Here is a 20,789-nt window from a genome sequence, read left to right as displayed (position 1 = left end):
AGATGGCAGGCCAGGCCCCCAGGTGTCCACCTGCGCCCTCGGAGGCGGGCACCTACAGGCCTTGGCGTCTGCGTCCGGGCTGGGGGGTGGGCAGCCTGGCTTTAATGTCATTAACCCCCAGGGGCTGTCTCTGCACCCACGGCTCAAGGGGAAAGCTGGGGTGAACTCACGGGGAGCCAGGTCTCTAATAGCAGACAGCTGCCCTGGCCAGCAGCAGTGAGCGGAAGATGGCACGGGCAGCTTGGGTCAGTGGGTGGCCACAGAGCAGCCTCGCCTCATGTTCTTCTGGAGACAGGCTGCCTCTGCGTCTCCCCAGGGGCCTGGGCCTGGCCAGCTCTGCCTGTAACCAGCCGCCCAGCACACAGCCATCTGGTTGCCAGCCAGGTTGATCAGTGCGTGCCCAACCCCCACCCTGGCTGCTCCTCCGCATTCCTGCCCCTGTGGGTGGCACAGAGCCTTCAGCTGGCAAGGGTGGGGCATGGTCCTCCAGAGGACCTCCAGCCTCATGCCCCCGGTGAGCCCGCTCCTGCCCCCACCCCCAAGACACTTTGCGCGCTAGGCTGCGAAGTCCAGCTCCCTCTGTGGCTCCTGACGCTGGAGGCTGGAGCACGGGGGCTGCTTGCAGCCTGGGATCCCACAGCAGGCAGCCCAGACCCGCCCCCAGATACCCATCCTGGGGATCCTCTCCAGGGGCGAGGCTGTGCCCAGGAGAAATCTGAGAGATGGCCCCTCCTGGGCGACACCCCCTAACCAGTCTTCACGGCCCCTCCTGGGGAAGCAGACCCTTTGCCTCAAACCCTGGGTCCCTCCAAGCCTGGGGGCTGGACCCGTGCTGTGGGGCCAGGGCCGCACGTCTGACTCAGGGAGGACGTGGGCTGACTCAGAGCAGCTCTGAAACCGACGGAGGTTTCTGCTCTGACGCTGCTTCCTGAAACCCTGCAAGGGCCCGGGGCGTGTGCGTGTGGGGGGTGGGGGGCAGTGAGTCAGTTGCGGGAGGGGGGAGCACCCTGGATGCTGGGGAAGGGAGGCAAGAATACCAGGACCCAGGACAGGCAGGACACAGGCAGCCCCCTGCCCCCCACCTCAGTAGCTCAGGGCACCCTGGCCCCCGCCCTGACGCCCCCAGGGGGGAGCCCGTCCTGTGGATCCTGGCTCTGCTCTGACCCCCAAAACCTCCAGAGCAAGGAGGGGTGACTGGCCATGTCGGGTGACTACTGTGAGGTCCCCACAGGCTCCCTTCAGGGAGCACAACCTCCCGCGAGCTGTTTCTGCGGGGCTCCTGGGACGGCAGGTTGGCTGACTCACGACGCTGCCCCCACCCCGGCCCCTCCGGCACACAATTGCCCGCAGATGGTCCGTGTTCACAGTGACACCGGGACAGCTCAGGGGCTACAGGGAACCAGACCCGTCTTCATGTCCAAACTGGTCTTCTTTGGGGGACGGGGCGGGGGCAGCAGGGGAACCTCGGGCCACATCAGCTGGGCGCCCGGGACATGCAGTCAGGAGGGGCCAGGCCTCTGCTTGTGGACACGCTAGCTCAGGCCCTCCTCGGCGCTCTGAGTCTGGGGGATTTCCATGTGGGCTCGAGGTCAGAGTCTGTTGGGCTGGGGAGGGGCCCTTCTGGCCCCGAGTACCCCTCACTGGGGCTGGTGCCCCTGTCGCATGAGCTCTCCGATCCGCTGGTCCTTCAGTTTCACCAGGTGCTCCAGCCTGGCCACCTTCATCTGCAGAACCTGCAGGAAAACACCCCCGAGGGATGCCTGTCCACGCTCCTGTGGCGGGCAGCTTCAGCCCCAGGCTGTGTCCAGCCAGCCCCCCTGCAAGGCCACACCGTCAGCAATCAGACCAAAGGCCCTCCAGCAGGCCACTCTGCTCAGAAACGACATGGGTCCCTGAAATGAGCCTGAGAGCCCAGGTGATGGAGGGCAGGTCAGGAGGGGAGGGGCTGCCCAAGACCCACGGAGCCTCCTGACCTGTTCCCTCTGCAGCCCCGCCCAGCGGTTCAGCCTGCCAAGCGGACAGCATCGCGTGCAGGGGTCACTTCTGAAGGGAAAGGCCGAGAAAACGTCCCTGTGCAGACAGACGGTCAAGGACCGGCTGCCCGGCACTCCTGCTCAGCTGTCCTCACGCACAGCTGCTGCCTCCCGAGCCTCCCCCAAGCAAGGCCAGGGCACACACTCCCCTCCTGGAAGGAGGGCGCCTGCCACGCTCCAGCAGGTAAGAAGAGTGAATAGATCTGGAAGCTCGTCTGCCCCCAAACGCGTGTCCAGAAGACAGACGGTTCCCACTGGTCTCAGCAGACCGACCCTCCAAGGGCCCTGAGCGCCAGCACGCCACTGGCCCGGCCACACCGCCCCTAGGTGGAGAGCGTGAAGGATAGGGGGGTCCTAAGGCTGGGCACCACCTTATTTCAGCTGATGCTGCAGGCTGGGACCCCGGTACCCCTGGGTCAGCCCTGGGATGCTGCCCCTCCGTGCCCCCGCCCCCGCCCGTCCACCCTGACTTCTGTTTTATCTGACATCAGTGACAGTCACGGGAACGGAACTCAACTGTGTCACCATCAAACAGCAGGTGAGCTGTCTTGCTCTCTGGGTGTCAGAAAGTCAAATGCAGTTAGCCCTGGATCAATGCGGCAGCGGGGGGACACCAACCCCTCCTCCAAGTCAAACCCGCTGACAAACTGCAGCACTGGGGCGCCCACCTATGAAAAACACCGTGCGGTTCAAGCCGCGTGGTTCTGGGGCCCATGGTGGCCGTGCCTCCGCGTCAGCACAAGGCCCGGAGCCGGGCAGGGCGTAAGGGCAGCAAGGGGCCTTGCTGAGCCAGGGCTTCCTCCCTGCCGTCCAGCAGCTGCAAACCACAGGATGACGCCACCTTCCTGCTTCCTCAAGAAAACTGCGTCAAGATTCGCGGAGCCAGCAGGAACCGCTTTGTCATCACCATTTCTACAACTCCTCCGACCCCGAGACTGGGGTGGCCTGCACACCCCACCCCCACTGTCTCGGGTCCAAAACTGCAGCCTGGGCGCCCAGGGGAACGCGTGGTGGTCGCTGAATCAAAGTGACAGGACCCAAGCACCTCCTGAACCCGGGAGTGCTGAGACCCTCGGTGAGAGGGGGACAGGCGAGTGCCCCCAGAACCAGGCTTGTGCCTTAGGGAGCTGACTTCTGCTCCCTGACTGGGCCCCAGGGCCCTCGGCCTGCCATCTAGTATGTCTGGGTGGCAAGGCCTTTGAGTCTGCAGCCCCTGACTCGTGGTGTCTGGCGTCTGACAGGCAAGGGTGGGTGGTCATCTCCAAGGGGTGGAGGCCCACTGTACTCTCCCCTCTGCTTCTGGGTATCTCTGGGATATGTTCGCGGGACCCCCCTGGTCAGGGGCCCTGCCTGGTCCCCCTCCCGCCTCGCCGCATGCTGGTCCAAGCTGCTTGGAGGGGCGCCCAGACCTGTACCTTGATGGTCTCCTGCAGGACAGCCAGTGCCCACTCCTTCTCCAGCAGCTGCTGCGGCAGCCCAGGGTCCAAGTGGTGCCAGGGCTCACTGGCTGGGCAACTGAAAGGCAGACACGGGCCTTTAGTGGGCGGGCGGGCAGGCCAGTAGGGGGACAGAGCAGAGGGTTCAATCTGGAGCCCACCCTCTGCATGCACAGTGGCCCATCTTCTCCAGAGCCCTCTGACTCCAACGGGTCTCCGCCCCAGAGCGTGCCGTGGGGCTCAGCAGGCCTGCGAGACCACCGGACACATCAGCTCCGGCCTCCAGCTGGGGGAGGGGCCGGCGGGCTGCGGACTGAGGCCACCCAGACGGCACTGGGGCCGGGTCGGGCCTGAGCTGGTCCACAGGTGCAGCCCTCCATACTTCCGAACGGCTTCCTCGTTTGGAGAAGCGACCCCTGAACCCGAACGATGGCCACTTCACGTGGCCTGTGGGCGGGGGCCCCTTGTTGGGGTGACGAAAGCAAGGCTCCCTCCCAGTGGGGGGCAGGGTGGTCTGCTGGGCGCAGGGCCCCACACAGGGCGGGGGCGGGGGGGCAGTCTGGACACCCCCAGCCTGTGCAGGGGAGGCGAGCCCCACCCACCAGCATCCCCACTGGAGTGTCCTGGTTCCTGCAAGGGGCTCAAACGTTGTGCTGTGAGACCCCCTGGAGGGGCTGACTCCATCCTTGTCCGCAGGCCTGCCGGCGTCTCCTGGTCACAGACGGGCAGGGGGAGGGGCTCCCTGGAGGAGGGGGCACGGCCTGGACCTGAGCGCTTCTGAAAAGGGACGCAGGCCGGTCAGGCACAGGGACACAGGGCTTCATCCCCACTCACTTCCTGCTTTTACTCTCATCAGCAGGCAACGAGCCCGCGTCCCAACACAGCAGATGCCAGGGCCACACAACGGTACCCACATGTCCAGTCGTGCCAGGCGGGTCCTCACCGGCCTCCACCTTGTCCCTCACTGCACACAGGATGGGCTCGATGGCCCCAGGGGTGTTGACGACCACCTTTCGGATCTCTTCCTCCGAGACACTGAGACCCAGCTTGTGGAAGACTTTCCTGCAGAGGGAGCGGGTGCAGCCCTGAGACCAGAGTCCCACTGGGCATGCTCACCTCGTGCAGAGCCGCTGGACTGGGGTGCCTTCCGGCCCCCATACCCACGGGGGCCTGTGGCCATCTCGTTCCTGGTCACCCGCCGGGGGTCCCGGGACACAGTGCGCTGTGCCCTCAGGTCAGCTGAGTCCCAGCCTCACTGCCACCTCCCTGGGTAGCATTCATCTTTCCGAGCCTCCTCTGCTCTGTGCAGATGTCCTGCCCGCTCACCTCCAAAGTGCTGAGAGCCTGACCTCTCACACGTCTGCCTGCAGCTGTCAACCTCTCCAGGCTTTGCGGGGGGGGGGGGGGAGCCGCCCACCCCGCCTCCGTCTGCCCCAGTCTCTCTCCCCTCCGAGTAAGTCCCACCAGAACCTGGCCGGCCTCAAGCTGGCTAAGGCACTGTCCCCTCGGGCAGCGTCCTCCGAGGGCCCTCCCCACTACAGCCTTGCGTAAGACCCAGGTCGCCCCCCTCATGCTGCTCACTGTCACTTCCTGTGGTCCTGCCTCAATGTCCTCACGTGACTTGTCACAACTGACACTGGCTCCATCTCCTCACTTACCTGTATTCCCTCTCGACTCGCTGGGCCCATTTACTGCCATGTCTGCTGGGCCTGAGCAGAGTCTGTCACCCAGAATTTTTGGCAGATGAGTGCATGAGGCGCGGCTAGCGGGGAGGACAATGCCCTGGGAGCATGTCTCAAGCTGACTGTTACTGGCCACTTGGTGGGGAGCCCCCAGGAGCCTCAAGTGGAGCTGGACAGAGCATCAGGGAAGCCCACGGCAGGGACACAGCCTGAGAACCTGTCCCGGGGTGGGGGCCGCCCACGCAGGCCAGCCTTGGGGAGCTAGGAGCGGGCCCAGCAGGGAAAGCGGGGTGGAAAGCCCCACTCGGAGCCCTGCCTGTTGAGAACGCTCCAGTTGCTGCGCTTCTGGCCGGTGTTGCAGGTGGGGACGTAGTTGTGCAGGTCCACGAGCCGGGAGCGAAAGAGCTTTACGACCTCCGCCAGCATCACTGGGGCGGGGCAGGCAGGGGCGCGGGGTGAGCCGAGGGGCCCCGGATTCCTTGCATCATCCGTCCCCCAGAGCCTCCACACGTAGGAGGGCAGAGAAGGGTTCCGGGGAGTCCCCGCAGGGTGTGGGCGCCCCGGCGGGAGGGCCGTGAGGGCCGGCGGGCTCCGAGGAGCTGCTAGGGGACCCCTGGGACAGGCGGGGGTGGGGCGTGAGGAAATCCTGGGCACCCCTCTGCCGTCTGTCTCCTCCTCCCGGGGCCATCGAGGCAGCGGCCCTCCCGCCCCTCCCCGGGGGCCTTCACGACCCGCCTTCGCAAGGAGACCAAGGCGCGGGGACCTTGCCCGGGCTGCGGCCTTTGTCTGGCCGTCCCGCCAACCAGCGCCTCTCTCGGCCCCGGGGCTCCCGCTGGCCGAGGAGGACAAGCGCTGGGCTCTCGGCCTGGACCCCCGGGCAGGCACCCTAGCCCTCGGCCCCTCACCGCCGTCGCTAAAGTCCCGGGCCAGATGGCGCTTGTGGCGGCTGAGCGGCAGCGCGTCCAGCCAGGCGTAGAGGCCTTGGAGGGCGCCGGGCGGCAGCGGCGGCGGGGCCGGGGGACGCTGCCTGGCCGGCTGTTGGGCCGTTGCCGGGAGACGGTGCCGGAAGCGCCTGTAGGACCGGAAGGGGCGGGACCGGAAGGGCGGGCGCGCAGGTAAGGGCTCGGCCGCGCTGAGTGCCCGCCGGAGGCTCGGGATGGGGAGGGAAAGCCTGACTCGACGCAGTGAGGCTGGGGGGCTCCGGGACGGTGAAGGTCCGGGAGGCCCGGCGCGCTGCCGTCCAGGGATTGCAGAGTCGGACGCGACTGGGCGACATTGACGGTAGACTTGTATTTTAACAAGCGTCGAACTCTTACGTCTTATAAATTAAGTTCCACATGGTTTCGCATGCAGCACTGTGCACTGATCTAGTAAAAAACTTCCCGTCATTTAAAACTTGATCAATAATTTAATTGTAAAATATAAACATTTTATTAAATTTTTGAGCCCTGCTGAATGTGCACCTGAGGTTTTCAGGTGAGACACCAGGCGGTCAGAGGACACACGTGGTTGAGGAGGGGCTGGCCTCCCCCAACCTCCTTCCGGAGGTCAGGATGGCCGATGGCCCAGCTGGGAGTCCTGGGCCCAGCCAGGCAGTCCAGGGTCCAGAGGCCCTAGGCTGTGACCTTGAGATACTGAAGAGTGATCTTGGCCATGAGGAGCTGGTTCTTCCCTTTGGACATTTCAGAGAGGACTCAGACCCTGAGGGGGTGGAGGGCCTGGGGACAGGCGGCTGTGTCTGCTGCTGCTGCTGCTGGTGGCAAGGTCACAAGACCGCACGCAACGTCCAGACAGGTGCACAGATGCCCCTCAGGGTGCTTTGAGCTCGGGCCCTATCACCTCCTCTGGACAGGGGGTTTCAGAGCAAACTTCGGGTCAACGACTCCCTTGGGGAAGGAAAAAAACTGATAGTAAAGACCATCTGCTACAAAGAGCACAACTGAGTCTAAGTTCCTTTTACTTTTCTTAAAATCTGGATCCTTATTTTATCCAAAAACATGTGTGTGCTCAGAGGTCAGAGCGGCAACAGCCCCGGATAGTAACAGCTGATGCTTTACCAAGAAGTCTATCCTCCATCCAGAAGCAGAAGCAGTAAGTAGACTTCCGTACTTACACCAGTACAGACAAAGACGTCAGCAGCCGGAAGAAACAGTAAGCATTGAAAACTCCTCTGACAGAGCACAGAGCAGAGGTTACGGCCTCTCGTGGGGCAGTGAGTTCGCTCTGTCCCACCAGGTGGGCACTGCCCTGACAGTGAGGGCCTCACCTGAGTGGGTCCAGGCTGGGCCCCTCTCGCTCCAGGCTTGACGGGTGGCATTGGAGGAGCACAGGTCGGCTTGATGACCTGGGAAGAGGGAGACACAGCTGATGGCTGGCAGTGCCCGGGTGCTGTCTGCCCAGCACTTCTAGAAAGTTCCCTGGGTGCTCTGCTTGGCTCCGGACTGGCCTGCAGGCTTCTCTGTGCTGAGCTCTCTATAGAAAATTGCCCTGGACACCCTCCCCACCCTGGCTGGTACCGCCCTTGAATGAAACCCAAACATGGCAGGGCCCCCATTCCTGGGCCTGCCGGGTTATCTCACCGCCCTGCTCTCTCCCTTCAACTCCCCACTTCACCCCACCCCAACATCACCCAGGAAGAGCTCTTAGATTGCAAGAGTGTGGGTCTTTGGATGTCTAAAACCAAGGATTCACTACTAAAATGTGTGTTTGTTTGCATTTCAGCTTTCCAGGGGCAACCTTGGCTGAGGTAGGGAAGGAAGGTCTCTAGCAGGACCCCTGCTCAGCCCTGGCCAGGGTGGGGTGCAGCCCAGCACCCAGAGGGCCCTGCTGAGTGGGGCTGGGGGCTGAGGGATGGGGGCGGCCTGCACTTTCTTCTGCAGTACAGTTCCCTGGCTGCCCCTGCTTCCTGGGCCGGAAATCTGTTTGCTCAACCCCCTTCCCTATTTGGCCTGTCAAAACTCCTCCTGAAACTTTATTTAAAGACTCTTTTTTGTAACTTTACTGTAACTCTAAAATTAACTCAAAATAAAGAATAAAAAAGAAAAGAGAAATAGAGAATCTCCATTGAAGAAACACTGCAATAGTGGTTGTCCCAGGCAAGATCCACCCACAGAAGCCCCGTGGGTTAGCCTCTCGGAGGCTGGGCTGGAGGAACCGGGCTGGCCTCTCTCCAGGCACCTCCAAGTTTTAACCACAAAGGGAAGAGGGCCCTAACAGTGATTTCGAGTCCACACAGACACCACTGCAACCAGTGATGACTCCACACCCCCGGGGACAGACAGGCTGACACGGGGCCCCACGGGACACCTGGTGGGTGAAGCCCCACCCCAGGAGGGGAGAGAAAGCCTGGTCTTCCAGGCCTCAGCGTCTGTCAGAGCGGGGAGCCCCTGCCTGCTGGGAGGTGGGTGTGTGTCCAGAGGTGTGTAGGACCCTCAGCAGTGCCCTCGGTGCTCCCAGCAATGGAGGGGCCCACCAGAGCCAGACCTCACGGGGGGCAGAAGGGCCTCCCACACACGTCCCAAGGCAGGGGGCCTGCTGGGGCACCAGTGACGCACATTTGGGAGAGACCTTTCCCAAACCGCGGAAGCCTGGAAAGGATGGAGCTGGAGCCCACAGCGCCCCTGAGCTCCTCCCCCACAGTCCTCTCACCTGCTTTGGCTTCAGCACCGGAAGCGGCTTGGCGGGAGGAGCGGGTCTGAGCTGGTGGGAGTGGGGAGGAGTGGTCAGAACCCCCAGGCCCCCTGGGTTCCGTTCATGTCCTTGCTGGGCTGCCAGGCTGGGTGCCTGGCTCACTAAGTGCAGCCCCAGACCCTCCTCCCCCGGGGCCCGCGCTCTGCCCCCTCGCTGGCCTGGCTGCCGGCCGCTCCCTGCTCACCTGGCCCGGGGCCTGCGGGGGGTACACAGGAACAGGGGACGGCGGGCTGGACGTGGTGACTGGAGGCTGAAGAGAGCAGGTGTGAGCCTGGGTCTCCCCGGGCAACCGCCCCCGGAGAGGCCTGGCTCAGAGCTGCCCCCACCCACTGAGGACCCAAGGTTCTGGCCCCTCCCAGAATGGGGAGGAGGCCCCAGGTGTGTGCACTGTGGGGGTCCCCCATCCTGCTCCACACTGGGCGGGGCCTGAGCCAGACCCCCCTCTCAGCCCTGGGGTCACACGGAGGTGCTGGGCAGCAGCCTCTGCGCCTCAAAACCATCCTGGGATGGACACTGCGGAGGCTTTGAGCTTAGATTCGATTCTGCTCCCGGCTCAGGCGGGTCCTCAGACCACTCATCCTAAAGCCTTGGTTTTGCCTCCAAACGGTGGTCATGGTGGCCACTCTGAGCCTCGTGAACCTGAGATTTGGGGGTGGCCTGGAGTCTGTCAGGATGGCTGGCGCTTACAGCAGGGGGTGGTCGCTTAGGGGTCACCGAGGAAGCTGTGGGCTTGGGGGGCTGGGAGGAAGGGGCCAGCTCTGGGGGGCCCCCGGGGGAAGCCTGAGCCCCGCCTCTCGCAGGCTTGCTGTGCCCTTCGTGGAACAGGGGGTTGGAGAGCCCCATGGCCGTCTTGGGCGCCACATTCCTAGGAGAAATAAGATGGGTCAGTGCGTCCTAGCCTCAGGATTCAGCCCAGGGACTTGAGGCTCCCAGGCGTGGAGACTGCTCAGCTGCAGCCGCCCCGCGGGATGTGTGGGCCACAGCTGCGCAGGCAGAGCTCTGGGGTCAGGCCAGGCCCGGGGTGGGAGGGCTTGGAGGCCACTGGTAGGTGTGTCCTGCTGCAGCCAACACGGGGTGAGGTCCCCAGGAGCCAGGCGGGCTCAGAGTGCAGCGTCACCCATGGGCAGTGGCCCGGTGCTGCCTTCTCTGAGCTTCCTTGTCACCAACCTGTCCCCACAGCCCAACCTGCTCCTGCGGCAGAAGGCAGGGGCCCAGGGTGGGGCCGCCACCGTGGGGTCCCCTCTCCCCCCAGAAGCACCGCAGGCGACTGGCCCCGCACACGTTGACGTCCTGCGAGCCCAGAGCACAGCTCCCTCACCGCCTTCGGACCGGGCTCCGGGCCTTGCGGTAGATGAGCACGCCTGCCAGGATCAGCACCAGCACCACCAGGGCGCCCACGCCTGCCAGCACACGCGTTCGGAGGCTCCCAGGGGCTGCGGGGGCACAGAAGACCAGGGCCGGACCCGGCTCGAGGCAGCAGGGACTGGGACGGCCCGTGGGCAACTCAGCCCTGGCTAGGCCAGCCCAGAGCTGAGGAGGGGAGCACCTCCTCGGCCAGGCCGACAGCCAGAGCCCTGGCCACATGCCCCAAAGCCCAGGCCCGTCTGAGGCTCTGAGACTCAGTACGTGACACCATGACACCGGCGCTCCGGGCTCTCGGGGGACCAGTCGGGGGCTTAGCGGGTGGCCCTCGGTCTGGGGCTTGGTGGGTGGCCCTCGGCTGGGGGGCTTGGCAGGTGGCCCTCGGTCAGGGTCTTTTGGTGGTGGGTGGCCCTTGATTTGGGGGCTTGGTGGCGGGTGGCCCTCGGCCCTAGAGATGCGGGCGTGGCTGGGCCAGGCCCCGGGGGCCGCAGTGCTGTGCACGGCCTTGTGTTCCATGGGGGACAGTGTGGGGCCGGGAGGCCAGTGTCCCATGCCCAGGCCGGGTTAAGGACCCAGCAAGGAGTGGCCCATGCTGCCTGCAGCCCTCCTTCTGGGGCAGGGCAGGGCCCCCTCCTTGGGGAGGGCCGCCCTGGACCTGTGCGGTCAGGCTGCAAGGCCACACCTTCCATGGGCCCCTCGCGGTTCAGAGGCCCAGAGCCTCCTCTCAGCCCTGCCCAGGTGGTCTAAGGGAAGGCAGGACCCCCGACCAGACCCCGTCAGGCTTGAGAACGTGTGAGAAGGCATAGGCCTGCCCAGCCTACCTGCGTGCTTGCCGGACAGCAGCTCTGCGCAGTAGGGCGGCGCCCAGCCTGGCTGGCAGTGGCACTGGTCCTTGTGGTTGCACTCCTGGGGGACAGCCGGGCATCAGGGCCTCTGGACCCCCATGCGCTGTGCTGGCCGGTGCCCATCTGGGCATCGGCTCTGCCAGGCCCCCGACAGAGGACGGGCGGGGTGTCTAGGACCACCGCCACCAAGGTTTCATCACAGGTGCCTACAGCCGCAGCCTTCCCAGACAACGTGGGGCTTTCTGAGCAAAGCAGGCATCGCTGCGGAGGGGCAGGGTGGCATTGCGGTGGGCTGTCCTCCCCAGGAGGGGACGCAGGAGGGCACAGCCCTGAAGCCCTGGCCTTCCCAATGTCAGAGCTCAGAACCGGACGCTTCACACCTGACTATCCTGCCCATGTGTCCACCGGCTCTGACACCCAGGAGATCCCTGATAGTCCCCGCCTCGGGAGGCCCCGGCGGGCTCCCTACGTCCCCAGGGCGCCAGCCTTAGCCCTCTGTTTGCCTGGGGGGTGGCAAGCATGGCCGGCACATCTCTCAAGCCCAGAGGGCCGGTGGCGGGCTGTGCCCTGGGCCCACGTACCCCGTGGCCGTTGCACCGGGCGGAGCAGTTTCTGGATCTGTACACGTGGAGGTCCTGGCAGAAGCCGTCCCAGCAAACCTGGAGGGCAGCGGGGGTCTCCTGAGGCAGCCAGTCTAGACCCCTGCTTGAAGCACCCAGTCTCCCCGGTCAGCCAGAGCCGCCCCCAAACTTGCATCTGGGCTCTGGGTGAGGGGGCAGGCCACGGCCCCCACCCTCTCAACGGCCCTGCCTGTAGGTCATCTGCTGGCCAACCTTGGCTGTGGGGAACGACAGCACCCGGCCAGCCGTCTGCGGCCACCAGGGCTGGCGAACACCCCCGCCCACCCCCAGGGCTCGCAGACCGTGTTCAAACCCGTTCACTGACGGGGGGCTTCTCCCACAGCTCCATGCGCCTTCTGACTTGCTACCTGGGGCAGAGCCCTCCAGCAGCCGCCACGGCCCTGCAAGCTCACCCCAAGCCCAGCGGCCTGGCCGAGAGGCGTGTCCAGCCCACCTGCTCCTCGCCGCACTTGGTGCCCTTGGGCACCGGCTCGTGTGCGGTGCTGCCGTCCTGGACGACGGCCCGGCAGACGCCCAAGGGGGTGGTGAGAATGCAGTACCCGCGTTGCGGGGGGTCCTGCCCCCCCTCGCAGAAGAGAGTGCCGCACTTGTTGACCCTGGGGACAGAGGGACGAGCGTGGGGCTGCTCTGTGGGGCTTCCTGCTCCAGGCTCAGTGCGCCAGGAGGCCCCAGGAGGCCCCAGGCAGCCCACAGGCATCCACAACCCAGCACCAGGGGCCCGCCCTCCTACAAGGGCAGCACGGCTCAGGCCAAGGGTCCTGCAGGGCGGGGCAGGGCGGGGCAGGGCGGGGCGGGCCCCCCACCCACCCCCCAGAGGCCCTGACTCAGCCCCAGACTCCTTTATGCAGAGGACCTTCTTGTGGCCCCAGGGAGGGGGACATCCTGGGCCCTGGCCCCAGGGGAGTTGGGCCACGAGGGACGCTCACCTGCCGGAGTGCAGGGGGACCCCGACCCTGCAGCCTTCGGAGATGCTGTGGCGGAAGCAAGTCTCCACGGCCACCCGCGAGCCTACAGACAGGAGAGAGTCAGTCCTCCCGCTCGGGACCTGCCGCCACCCTCGCCTCCCTGAGGGCCCTGCAGCTATGCCTGCCTCACCTGGCCCCCACAAGTCCTGGCAGCGCCGGGCCAGCGTCGGGCAGGCCCCGTTGTAGCAGTAGCCCCCAGGGCAGGGCGTGCCATTCTCCCGGAAGGCGTCCTCGGGGCACACGGGCCGCTGGCCATCACAGTGCTCGCCGAGGTCACACTCATCCTTCGCGGAGCGGCAGGGCTCTCCGGCCAGCTTCACCTGGTTCCAGGGGGCCAAGATCACTGTGGGAACGGGAGACCCCCAGCACACACCCCTGCCCTGAGCCCGGGCCCCAGGCTTACCCTGCACTCGTGGCAGCAGACGCCGTGAGCACACTCGGCCCCCTCGGCCAGCAGGCAGGTGCTGGCGTTGCAGCAGCGGTTCTGACAGTCCTGGGGGCGGGGGTGACAGTGAAAGTCCGAGTGGGCTGCACACTGGGCCGCCAGCCCCCGCCTCGGGAGGACTGGTCACTCCCAACCAGCAGCCCCGCCGGTTGTTTCGGGAGGTGTGGCGGTGGGTATGCAGGGCACCCAGGGATCAGAAATAGACGCCCAGCCTGCAGATTGGGACTTGGCCCACGAGCACAGACAGCGGAGGGTGGTGGTGTTCAGCTCTGTACCTCGGGGCGGCCGCAGTCACACTGCTCCCCGCGCTCCAGGAACCCGTTTCCGCACACAGGGCCGCCCACCAGCCGGTCAAGGTCTGGGGCGTCCACCAGGCAGGCTGTGTGGGGCTTTTCCACGAACGTCTCCAGGTCGGCCCGGCTGCACTGACTGAACTTCCTGGGGTACTGGGAGCTGGTGGGGGGGTCCCTGTTATCAGGGGGGCTCCTTGGGGTACTAGGAGTTGGTGGCGGGGTCCCTGTTATCAGGGGGGCTCCCTGGGGTACTAGGAGCTGGTGGGGGGCGTCCCTGTTATCAGGGGGCTCCCTGGGATACTAGGAGCTGGTGGGGGGGTCCCTGTTATCAGAGGGGCTCCCTGGGATACTAGGAGCTGGTGGGGGGCGTCCCTGTTATCAGGGGGGCTCCCTGGGGTACTAGGAGCTGGTGGGGGGGGTCCCTGATATCAGGGGGGCTCCCTGGGGTACTAGGAGCTGGTGGGGGGGGTCCCTGTTATCAGGAGGGTGGGTGAAGCCGGCTCTGGCGCTGACAGCACCCCCAGTCCGGGGCCCTGGGCCAGGCTGGATCGCCGAGCCTCACCCGATGCTGGCGGCCATCACGCAGCCGCCGCCCTCTCGTGGCACCGGGCAGTAGCAGCCGGCGACGTTCTCGTCATGGTCCATGCCCAGGTTGTGGCCCATCTCATGGGCCATGGTGCTCGCCACGCCGATAGGATTCTGGCTGTGGTCCTGCAGGGGGGCCGTGCTGGCTGGGGCTGCTCCCCAGGCTCAACGCCCCACCTCACTGCCCGCTCCTCCCCCACCATCTGCCCCAGGGAGGCTGAGGGGCTTGGCAGCGCTCCTGCCAACATCGCTTTTTCAAATAATAGATATACGGTAATATTATTACAAATAACAGTAACAGCGTCAGAGCGTTCCCGAGAAGACGGGGCTGTTCAGCCAGCCAGGGTGCAGCAGGGGGCGGAGCGGTGGACCTGAGTGCCCAGCTCCCCCTCACGTGCTGTGGGTCAACCTCCAGGCCTCGCAGCCGCCCCCCGCCCCCCCACAGCCAGCTACAGCCTCTGTCCAGCAAACCCATGCAGACCCCCGCACCTGGTTTACAGCCCCTGAGTTCTGGGAGCACATGGTAGACACCTTGGCCAGCCCCACGGTGGTCCCGGTGAAGTCGACCCCGCTAGAAGGAAAGCAGTGTCCGCCGTGGCCACCCCAGAGCCCGCCGCCCCAGGCCCCCCGCTCCGCCCTGCCCGTGCCGCGCGTGTCCCCCTGCCCCGCCCCGCCCCGCCCCTGTCTCCCCCTCCCCCGCACGTGGCCCCTGTCTCCCCTCCCCCGCATGTGGCCCCGCACGCCCCCACCCCCGCACGTGGCCCCTGTCTCCCCCTTCCCCGCACGTGGCCCCTGTCTCCCCCTCCCCCGCACGTGGCCCCCGCCCCTGTCTCCCCTCCCCCGCACGTGTCCCCCCGCCCCTGTCTCCCCTCCCCCGCATGCGGCCCCGCCCGCCCCCACCCCCGCACGTGGCCCCGCCCCACCCGTCTCCCCCTCCCCCGCAGGTGTCCCCCCCGCCCCTGTTGCCCCACCCCCGCACGTGGCCCCGCCCCACCCGTCTCCCCCTCCCCCGCAGGTGTCCCCCCGCCCCGCCCCTGTCTCCCCCTCCCCCGCAGTGGCCCCGCCCCCAGCTCGCTCACGTGATGAGCTGCACATTGTCGTGCGCCTGCCGGCCCACCAGCTCTCGCGCCCGCCAGGCCAGAAAGTTGTCCAGCGTGGAGTCAGGCTGGGAGCTGACCTGAATCTTGTCCCCACCATTCCACATCTCCAGGCCCACGAGCACCACGCGGAAATTGAGCTCCTGATAGAGCTGCCAGAGAACAGGGAACCGCGAGGCTCGGGGTGAGGCTGGCGGAGGGCCTGAGGCCCCGCGGAGTCCACTGTGGTGCGAGGGGTCTCGAGGGCGGGGGCAGGGTCCCAGCTCCCCCCTCCCCCGGCGGGTGGCTCTACCTGCAGCCCGCCCGCCACCACGGCCGCCCAACCCTCCTGACCAGCGGGGTTTCTGTCAGGCTGGGTGTGAGCTGCCTGCCCAGGGGTCCCGGCGGCCCCTGCTGGAAGCCCCCAGGGCAGAAGTAGCGCCCACCTTGTCCACATGGTTGACCACCTCCAGCACCCGCCGACGCACGGCCTCTCTGCTCCCAAACCGCTGGAACTGGAGGATGGCAGACCCTCAGTGGCAGCCTGGGGCCCCCGCCCATCACCCTTGCACCCCGCCCCCCGCCCCCCGCCCCCCTGCACCCCTCCCCCGCACTCCTCCCCCCCTCCCCGCCCCCGGTACCTCCGTGTTGTCTGTGACCACGAACAGCTCCACATAGCGGGTCTCTCTGGGTTCTGGCCACTTTTGAGAAGGGGTGACAAGAATCCGGTCAGCCACCAGCCACAGCCCTCTTGTCCTCAGCCCGTCTCCACACGCTGATCATCTCCTGGGCCCTGGAGCTGGCGCCTGGCCCCCCGCCAGCGCTGGGGGAGCCGTCAGGGGTCGGGGGTTCTGCTGCTGTGGGGCGGAGCCAGGCCCAGGCCCACCCCCACCCTCGCTGAGCACCCAGCAGTCTGGGGGGGGCGCGGGCCCAAGGAGAGCGGCGAGAAGCGTCGGGCTCCACTCACCCGAGGTCTGAAGGCTGCAGAGACCCGCGGCCCCAGGATGCTCTCCAGGCTGCTGTCGTTGACGCCGCAGGTGCCAGCCGCCTGCTGCTGGTGCTGTGCCAGGTACAGAGCGTGCGGCCCTTTCTCCCCGGCCCCCGCCAGGGGCTCGATCAGGCGGACGGTGGACCCTGCCCGGAAGAAGCCCCTGAGGCAGAGGCGAGCCTGGCTCTGAGTCTGTGGCCCCGGGACCCCCCTGCCGCCCCAGCCGACCCCTTTCTCCTGGGCCCTGCTCACTCCTCTGGAGAGCGAGGGGGCCGGGCCGGCAGCACCCACCTGAGGCCGGCGCAGGTGCTGAGGCTGGCGGCCGAGTGAGGGTGCCCCTCCACGTGGCCCTGGTAGAAGCAGTGGTCCTGCGGGAGGAGGGTGTGAGGGCCCGCCCCCGCGCCCGGGCTCCCGCACCCGGCTCCCAGCGCCCCGCTGCTGGCCTGGGGCAGGGTACTTGGGCCATACCTGCCTCTGCAGCTGCTCTGTCACCTGAGAGCCGTTGGCGGCCATGTAGGTCTCCGCGTAGCCCGAGCCCACCAGGTCCCTGGAAAAGAGCCACTGTGGTGCCCTGGCCACCCCTGGAGGAGAGGCTGGAGACAGCGGGGTGCGGGACAGGGGAAGGACGGTCACTCACCTGTTCTTCCGAAGGTGCAGGGTAAAGGTGTGCCCTCGGGCCCCTAGGACGTAGCTCACACTCTCTGGGTACAGGCCCTGAGAAGGGGGCAGGGAGGGGCCCAGGGTGAGGGCCCTGCCCAGCTGCGCCCACCTCAAACCTGGATGGGGCGGCGGGGCTTGGGCAGCACTCAGGGGTGGGGCAGGCGGGCAGCTCCACCCAGAGCTGGGCCTTAGGCCGCGGGGAGAGGACAACACCTCTCCCGGGCCGCGTGGGGGAGGGGGACCCCCGCCCCGACAGAGGACACGGGGGCTGAGGCCGCCCTCCCTGCTCCAGGGGACCCGCTCCTGTGAGGCCCTTCCCCTTCCAGCCCCGGGCCGACCGGAAGGGTGCCCCCAGGCTGCAGCTGACCCCCCGGGACTGTGTGCGTGGCGCCTGCAGAGGGGGCTGGGGGCCCAGGGCGGTGGGTGGCTCCTCCTGGGACAGGGAGGTCAGGTCAGGGCTGTTTCCACCCTCACATGCAAACAAGCAGGCGCACACTCCGTCAGGAATGCCCCCAGGCAGCCCCGGGGAATCCCAGCCCGGCCCCAAAACCCGGGAGAGGTGTCAGCTACGTAGCCGTAGCCCGCAGAGCCACCCCACGTCTTAGAGTGAAACCGGGGAGTGGCCTCGGCCGGCGGGCTCCAGAAAGGAAGACAGGGCTGCGCCAGCGGGGGCCACCCGAGCTCGGGTGCGGCGGCCCTGCCTCCGGGGTGAGCAGGACGGAAGAAGGTGGAGGCCTGGAGGCAGGGGGCAGGCTGCTCAGACAGAGATGAGCTCTCAGGAGTCTGCCCAAAGGCCTGGAAGCCTCCCGGCCCTCAGCAGGGAGCTACCACTCTGCTCAGAGTTGGAAAGGGGCTCTGAGGCCGGGGATGGGGGGCGGCAGGGGGAGGGCGGACCCCCGGGAAAGGGCTCTGAGGGCCCAGGTTGGAGCGGGTGGGGGGGACCCCCAGGCCAGCGTTCTGCGGAGACTTACCAGGTGGGAGGGCAGAGCCCGCCGAGTGCGCTGTGCAGGCAGGCGCCGGGGCCGCACCACCTCGTACTGCTCCACGTGGGGCAGGGAGGCCCCGGGGGCGACCTCTGCGGGAGACGGGGGTCAGCAGTGCACAGCACACCCTCCCGCCCCGGGACTCCCTTCCTGGCCTGCTGTGCGTGGCCCCTCCTCTGGGGGAATCACCGCAGACCCTGAGGTCTGGTTCCCCAGCCCGAGTGGGGGCCCTGCCTTAAAGAGACCACAGGACCCCACCGGGGCGGTGCCCAGAGATGCTGCCCAGCTCACCAGCTGCCACCCGGAGGCCAGGGTGGCCTGGACACCGCCCCCCTCAGGGACCAGGACGCACACAGGCCCTGGGGGGTGGGGGGAAGCGGCTCTGCCCACCCAGCACTCAGAGCTGACGCTTTTCATCTCTATAATCACACAACTGCATCTAAAGGGGGAGCAAGAGCCCTCTTCCGCAGGGTTCACCCAGCCAGGATCTAGAAGCTGCCCTGTACTCAACCAGACAGCCCAGACCCAGAGCTGACCACCACTCTCACTGCCGAGATTCTTCCTCTTGCCAGTGTTAATGGTCGTGCCCCCCGTTACACTGTCTGGCAAAGCTCCAGGACTGAGAGGCCGAGGGAAGGGCGCCTGCCTAGGAAGTGCCCTCACTCCAGAACCCCAGGAGGCTCTTGGGAGCCAGGGTGGGGGTAAAGGCCAGCAGCACGGCCAGCCCCCCAGGAGAGAGGCAGGTCCCCATGTGGCCGGGCAACTCCCCGGGATGTCCCCAACACCTCAGCTCCAGACCACCGCTTCTCATTTTCCCTTCCTCGTCAGGCTGGGGGTCCCACCAGAGGTGGGCAATCGCCCCCAAGCCCTGGGATAGAAGGGGGGCAGCCGGGCCTTCACTCTGAACTTCCCGGCGAGGCCCTCCAGCGCAGGAAACGCCCAGGTGACCGTTTACCCACACAGTTCCCTTTTGCAGGTTCCGTGCGTCCACCGCCAGGCCTCCCCGCTGCCTTGGCCGACTCCCCGAGACGAGCCTCGAGTCCCGCGCAGGGAGCCACGGGCCAGGAGGCGGCGCAGGCAGCGCGGGCCCGCTCTCACTCACCCTGCAGCCCCAGCGCGGCGAGCAGCAGGAGTCCGAGACCGCGCATGGCGGGGGTCCGGCGGGCGTGGGGTGCGCGCCGGCCTTCGGGGGCCCGAGCGCAGGGATCCGGGGTCCGAGGCCCGGGGTCCAGGAAGGGCGGCGAGAGCAGGTACCGCCACGGCTGCGCCAGCACTGGGGCTCGTCTTGCGCTCGAGTCGGGCTCGTTCCCCCGCGCCCCACCCACGGCGACCAGCCCCCGGGCCGCGGCCAATCGGCGCCTCGGGTACCGAGAGGGGCGGGGCCCCCATCGCCTCCCAGGTCGCCCTCTATCTAGTCCCCTGAGGCTCCAGGTCAGCGACCCAACCCAGTGTTCAGCACACGGAAGTTTCCTGAATGTGAGCCGAATCAACCGGGGGCAGGTGGTCGGACTAACACGCGCCACCCTGCTACGCTGCATCCCCCAAGCCGGTGAGGGACAGGCTGGGGCTGCCAGGGGCCTGCTGGGGTGGTGGAGGTAACCGACTGGGAAGGGCTGTGTGTGGTGTGGAGTCTCTTGGGGGAGCATTCCCTCCAGCTTCCTGGGAACAGAAAGCCCCAGCGGCCCCTGGGCAGCCTTGCCCCCAGGCCCTGAGGCCTCATCGGGGAGCCTGGCACAGGGCACACCCAGGAGCAGCCGCTTCACTTGGGGCACAGACCTTGCACTGTGGAGAGGGTGCACACGAGGCTGCCTGCCCAGCAGGCGGCCCAGGAGCGGGCTGATGTGTGCCAGTGCCCTGCACAGCGGCTGGGTGCAGCCTGCCCACTGGCAGCTCCCCCTGGTTTCTGCTAGTCCTGCCCTGCCCTGTCCTGCAGGGCAGGGCCATCCCCCTTTGGCCTGGTACACAGGGACCCAGGCTTCCTGCAGCTGAGCTGTCCACTGGCACCCACGTCTCCTTCTGGACGGGCTCCCTGACGTGGTCAGACATCGGGGCATGTCAAGGCCTCGGGTGAGATGGTGTGGTGCCCACGAGTGGTTCCAGACCAGAGGTCAAAGTTGAGCAGGCCATCATTTCCCCCGAAGTGAATGGCAGGAAAAGAAATATAAGGCAGGACAGGCTCACACAGACTTTGGGGTGACCTGGGTGGTTACAGCGTGGGGGCAGAGGTGGCTTCTGTCCGAGCTCACATCATAAGAACGACGTGTGTGAAACGCCCAAATCCTCTGGCAATTTTACTTCTCCTCCTTGGTATTGCGTGTTACCTGATAGCAGAAGTTCAAAGGCAGCCTGACCCTATTTGGGCAAAAACACCAACTGCTGGGACTACACGGTCCCCCAGCAAGCTGCCTAGACCACAACAGGCAGCTCAGCAACAGGGCAGCCACTGGCAGCCAGAAAGCCCACCGCCACCCCTCGATGTGGGCCACAGAACTCCTCCCACCACAGAGGACCTGCTCACCAAGCCCACAGGCGCCCCCTGTCACCACCTCCCCCAGAGGCGTCTCCGGAAAGCCCAGTGCTGAGCCCAGGACAGGGATGAAGTCCTCAGGCAGACCCTGTGCTGCAGAAGCCCCTGGACTGGCAGATGAGCCCCTTGCTCCAGGTCACGCCTACACATGACGCAGCTCAGAAGATGAAGCCGTAGTGGCTCGAGTCCAGGCCCCCCCATTCGGAGGGCGCCTCTGCTGGGCACTCCGGGCTGAGAGCCACCCCTACCCCCATCCTGGGGGAACCTGGGCTTCTGTCCTCTGCCAGGGGCCTCCTGGAACAGGTGGTCAGCACTAGATTTTGAAAATGAGACACGGAATTCTGCAGGAAGGGGCAGCTTTGTGGGAGGGGCGGGGGGGGGCAGGGCAGCAGGAAGATGCTGCCAGTCACACACACCCAGACGGTTGGCTGGGCAGGGCCTTCCCCTCAGGCGGCAGCCCCAGGCAGCTCTAGCACCCTCTTGGCTACCGACCAGGGGCTGTGCTGCCCCCTGCTGCCCAGAGCCAACCCCAGCCTGCAGTCTGACTTCCCGCTCACCCCAGCCCAGGTCACAAGGAC

At 66.6% G+C, this 20,789-nt stretch overlaps 2 protein-coding genes across 6 annotated transcripts; both read right to left on the bottom strand.

Moving 5' to 3' along the window:
• Positions 1–1,410: 1,410 nt before the first annotated feature.
• On the bottom strand, positions 1,411–6,212 carry LOC145539186 (sperm flagellar protein 1-like). Its single transcript, XM_081572775.1, has 7 exons — positions 6,057–6,212; positions 5,468–5,579; positions 4,384–4,531; positions 4,072–4,246; positions 3,631–3,718; positions 3,449–3,548; positions 1,411–1,733 (listed from the first exon to the last, which is right to left on the bottom strand). Exons 2-7 carry the CDS (start codon positions 5,575–5,577, stop codon positions 1,638–1,640), a joined length of 717 nt encoding a protein of 238 aa, XP_081428901.1. The 5' UTR covers positions 5,578–5,579; positions 6,057–6,212; the 3' UTR covers positions 1,411–1,637.
• Positions 6,213–6,558: 346 nt separating this feature from the next.
• On the bottom strand, positions 6,559–18,997 carry ADAM8 (ADAM metallopeptidase domain 8). Of its 5 annotated transcripts, none has more exons than XR_014077615.1 (24): positions 18,787–18,997; positions 17,673–17,776; positions 16,679–16,755; positions 16,510–16,588; positions 16,333–16,409; positions 16,021–16,204; positions 15,695–15,754; positions 15,500–15,568; positions 15,057–15,226; positions 14,467–14,548; positions 13,955–14,103; positions 13,375–13,552; positions 13,058–13,147; positions 12,785–12,974; positions 12,616–12,697; positions 12,123–12,285; positions 11,630–11,707; positions 11,025–11,109; positions 10,160–10,274; positions 9,529–9,706; positions 9,026–9,084; positions 8,800–8,850; positions 7,418–7,495; positions 6,559–7,037 (listed from the first exon to the last, which is right to left on the bottom strand). XR_014077615.1 is itself a non-coding variant. In XM_081572773.1 (24 exons), the coding sequence occupies exons 1-24, from the start codon at positions 18,830–18,832 to the stop codon at positions 6,987–6,989; spliced, it is 2,502 nt and encodes an 833-aa protein (XP_081428899.1). In that variant the 5' UTR covers positions 18,833–18,997; the 3' UTR covers positions 6,559–6,986. The 5 variants fall into 5 exon arrangements, 4 of the variants coding, with proteins under 4 accessions (XP_081428899.1, XP_081428900.1, XP_081428897.1 ...); XM_081572773.1 differs by having other exon boundaries at positions 9,026–9,091; XM_081572774.1 differs by lacking the exon at positions 18,787–18,997 and adding an exon at positions 18,646–18,709 and having other exon boundaries at positions 9,026–9,091.
• Between the last annotated feature and the right edge of the window lie 1,792 nt (positions 18,998–20,789).

The sequence above is a fragment of the Giraffa tippelskirchi genome, chromosome 2 (assembly GCF_054371585.1).
Source record: "Giraffa tippelskirchi isolate mGirTip1 chromosome 2, T2T-mGirTip1v1.2.pri, whole genome shotgun sequence".
NCBI classification, from domain to species: Eukaryota; Metazoa; Chordata; class Mammalia; order Artiodactyla; family Giraffidae; genus Giraffa; species Giraffa tippelskirchi.
Note: the sequence above shows the minus strand (reverse complement) of the source record. Positions and strands in the feature narration are given on the sequence as shown.

Excerpts from the sequence above, each read along its gene's own strand:
- ADAM8 (XM_081572771.1), bottom strand. The coding sequence starts at position 18,832 with ATGCGCGGTCTCGGACTCCTGCTGCTCGCCGCGCTGGGGCTGCAGG. Across the intron at positions 13,553-13,954 it reads GTGATGGCCGCCAGCATCGG|CTCCCAGTACCCCAGGAAGT; the intron begins GTGAGGCTCGGC and ends CCCCCCCACCAG. Across the intron at positions 12,698-12,784 it reads CCAGGACTTGTGGGGGCCAG|GCTCGCGGGTGGCCGTGGAG; the intron begins GTGAGGCAGGCA and ends TCCTGTCTGTAG.
- LOC145539186 (XM_081572775.1), bottom strand. The coding sequence starts at position 5,577 with ATGCTGGCGGAGGTCGTAAAGCTCTTTCGCTCCCGGCTCGTGGACCTG. Across the intron at positions 4,247-4,383 it reads CGCCTGGCACGACTGGACAT|AAGCGCTCAGGTCCAGGCCG; the intron begins GTGGGTACCGTT and ends GTCCCTTTTCAG. Across the intron at positions 3,719-4,071 it reads ACACTCCAGTGGGGATGCTG|GCCTGCTGAGCCCCACGGCA; the intron begins GTGGGTGGGGCT and ends GTGGTCTCGCAG.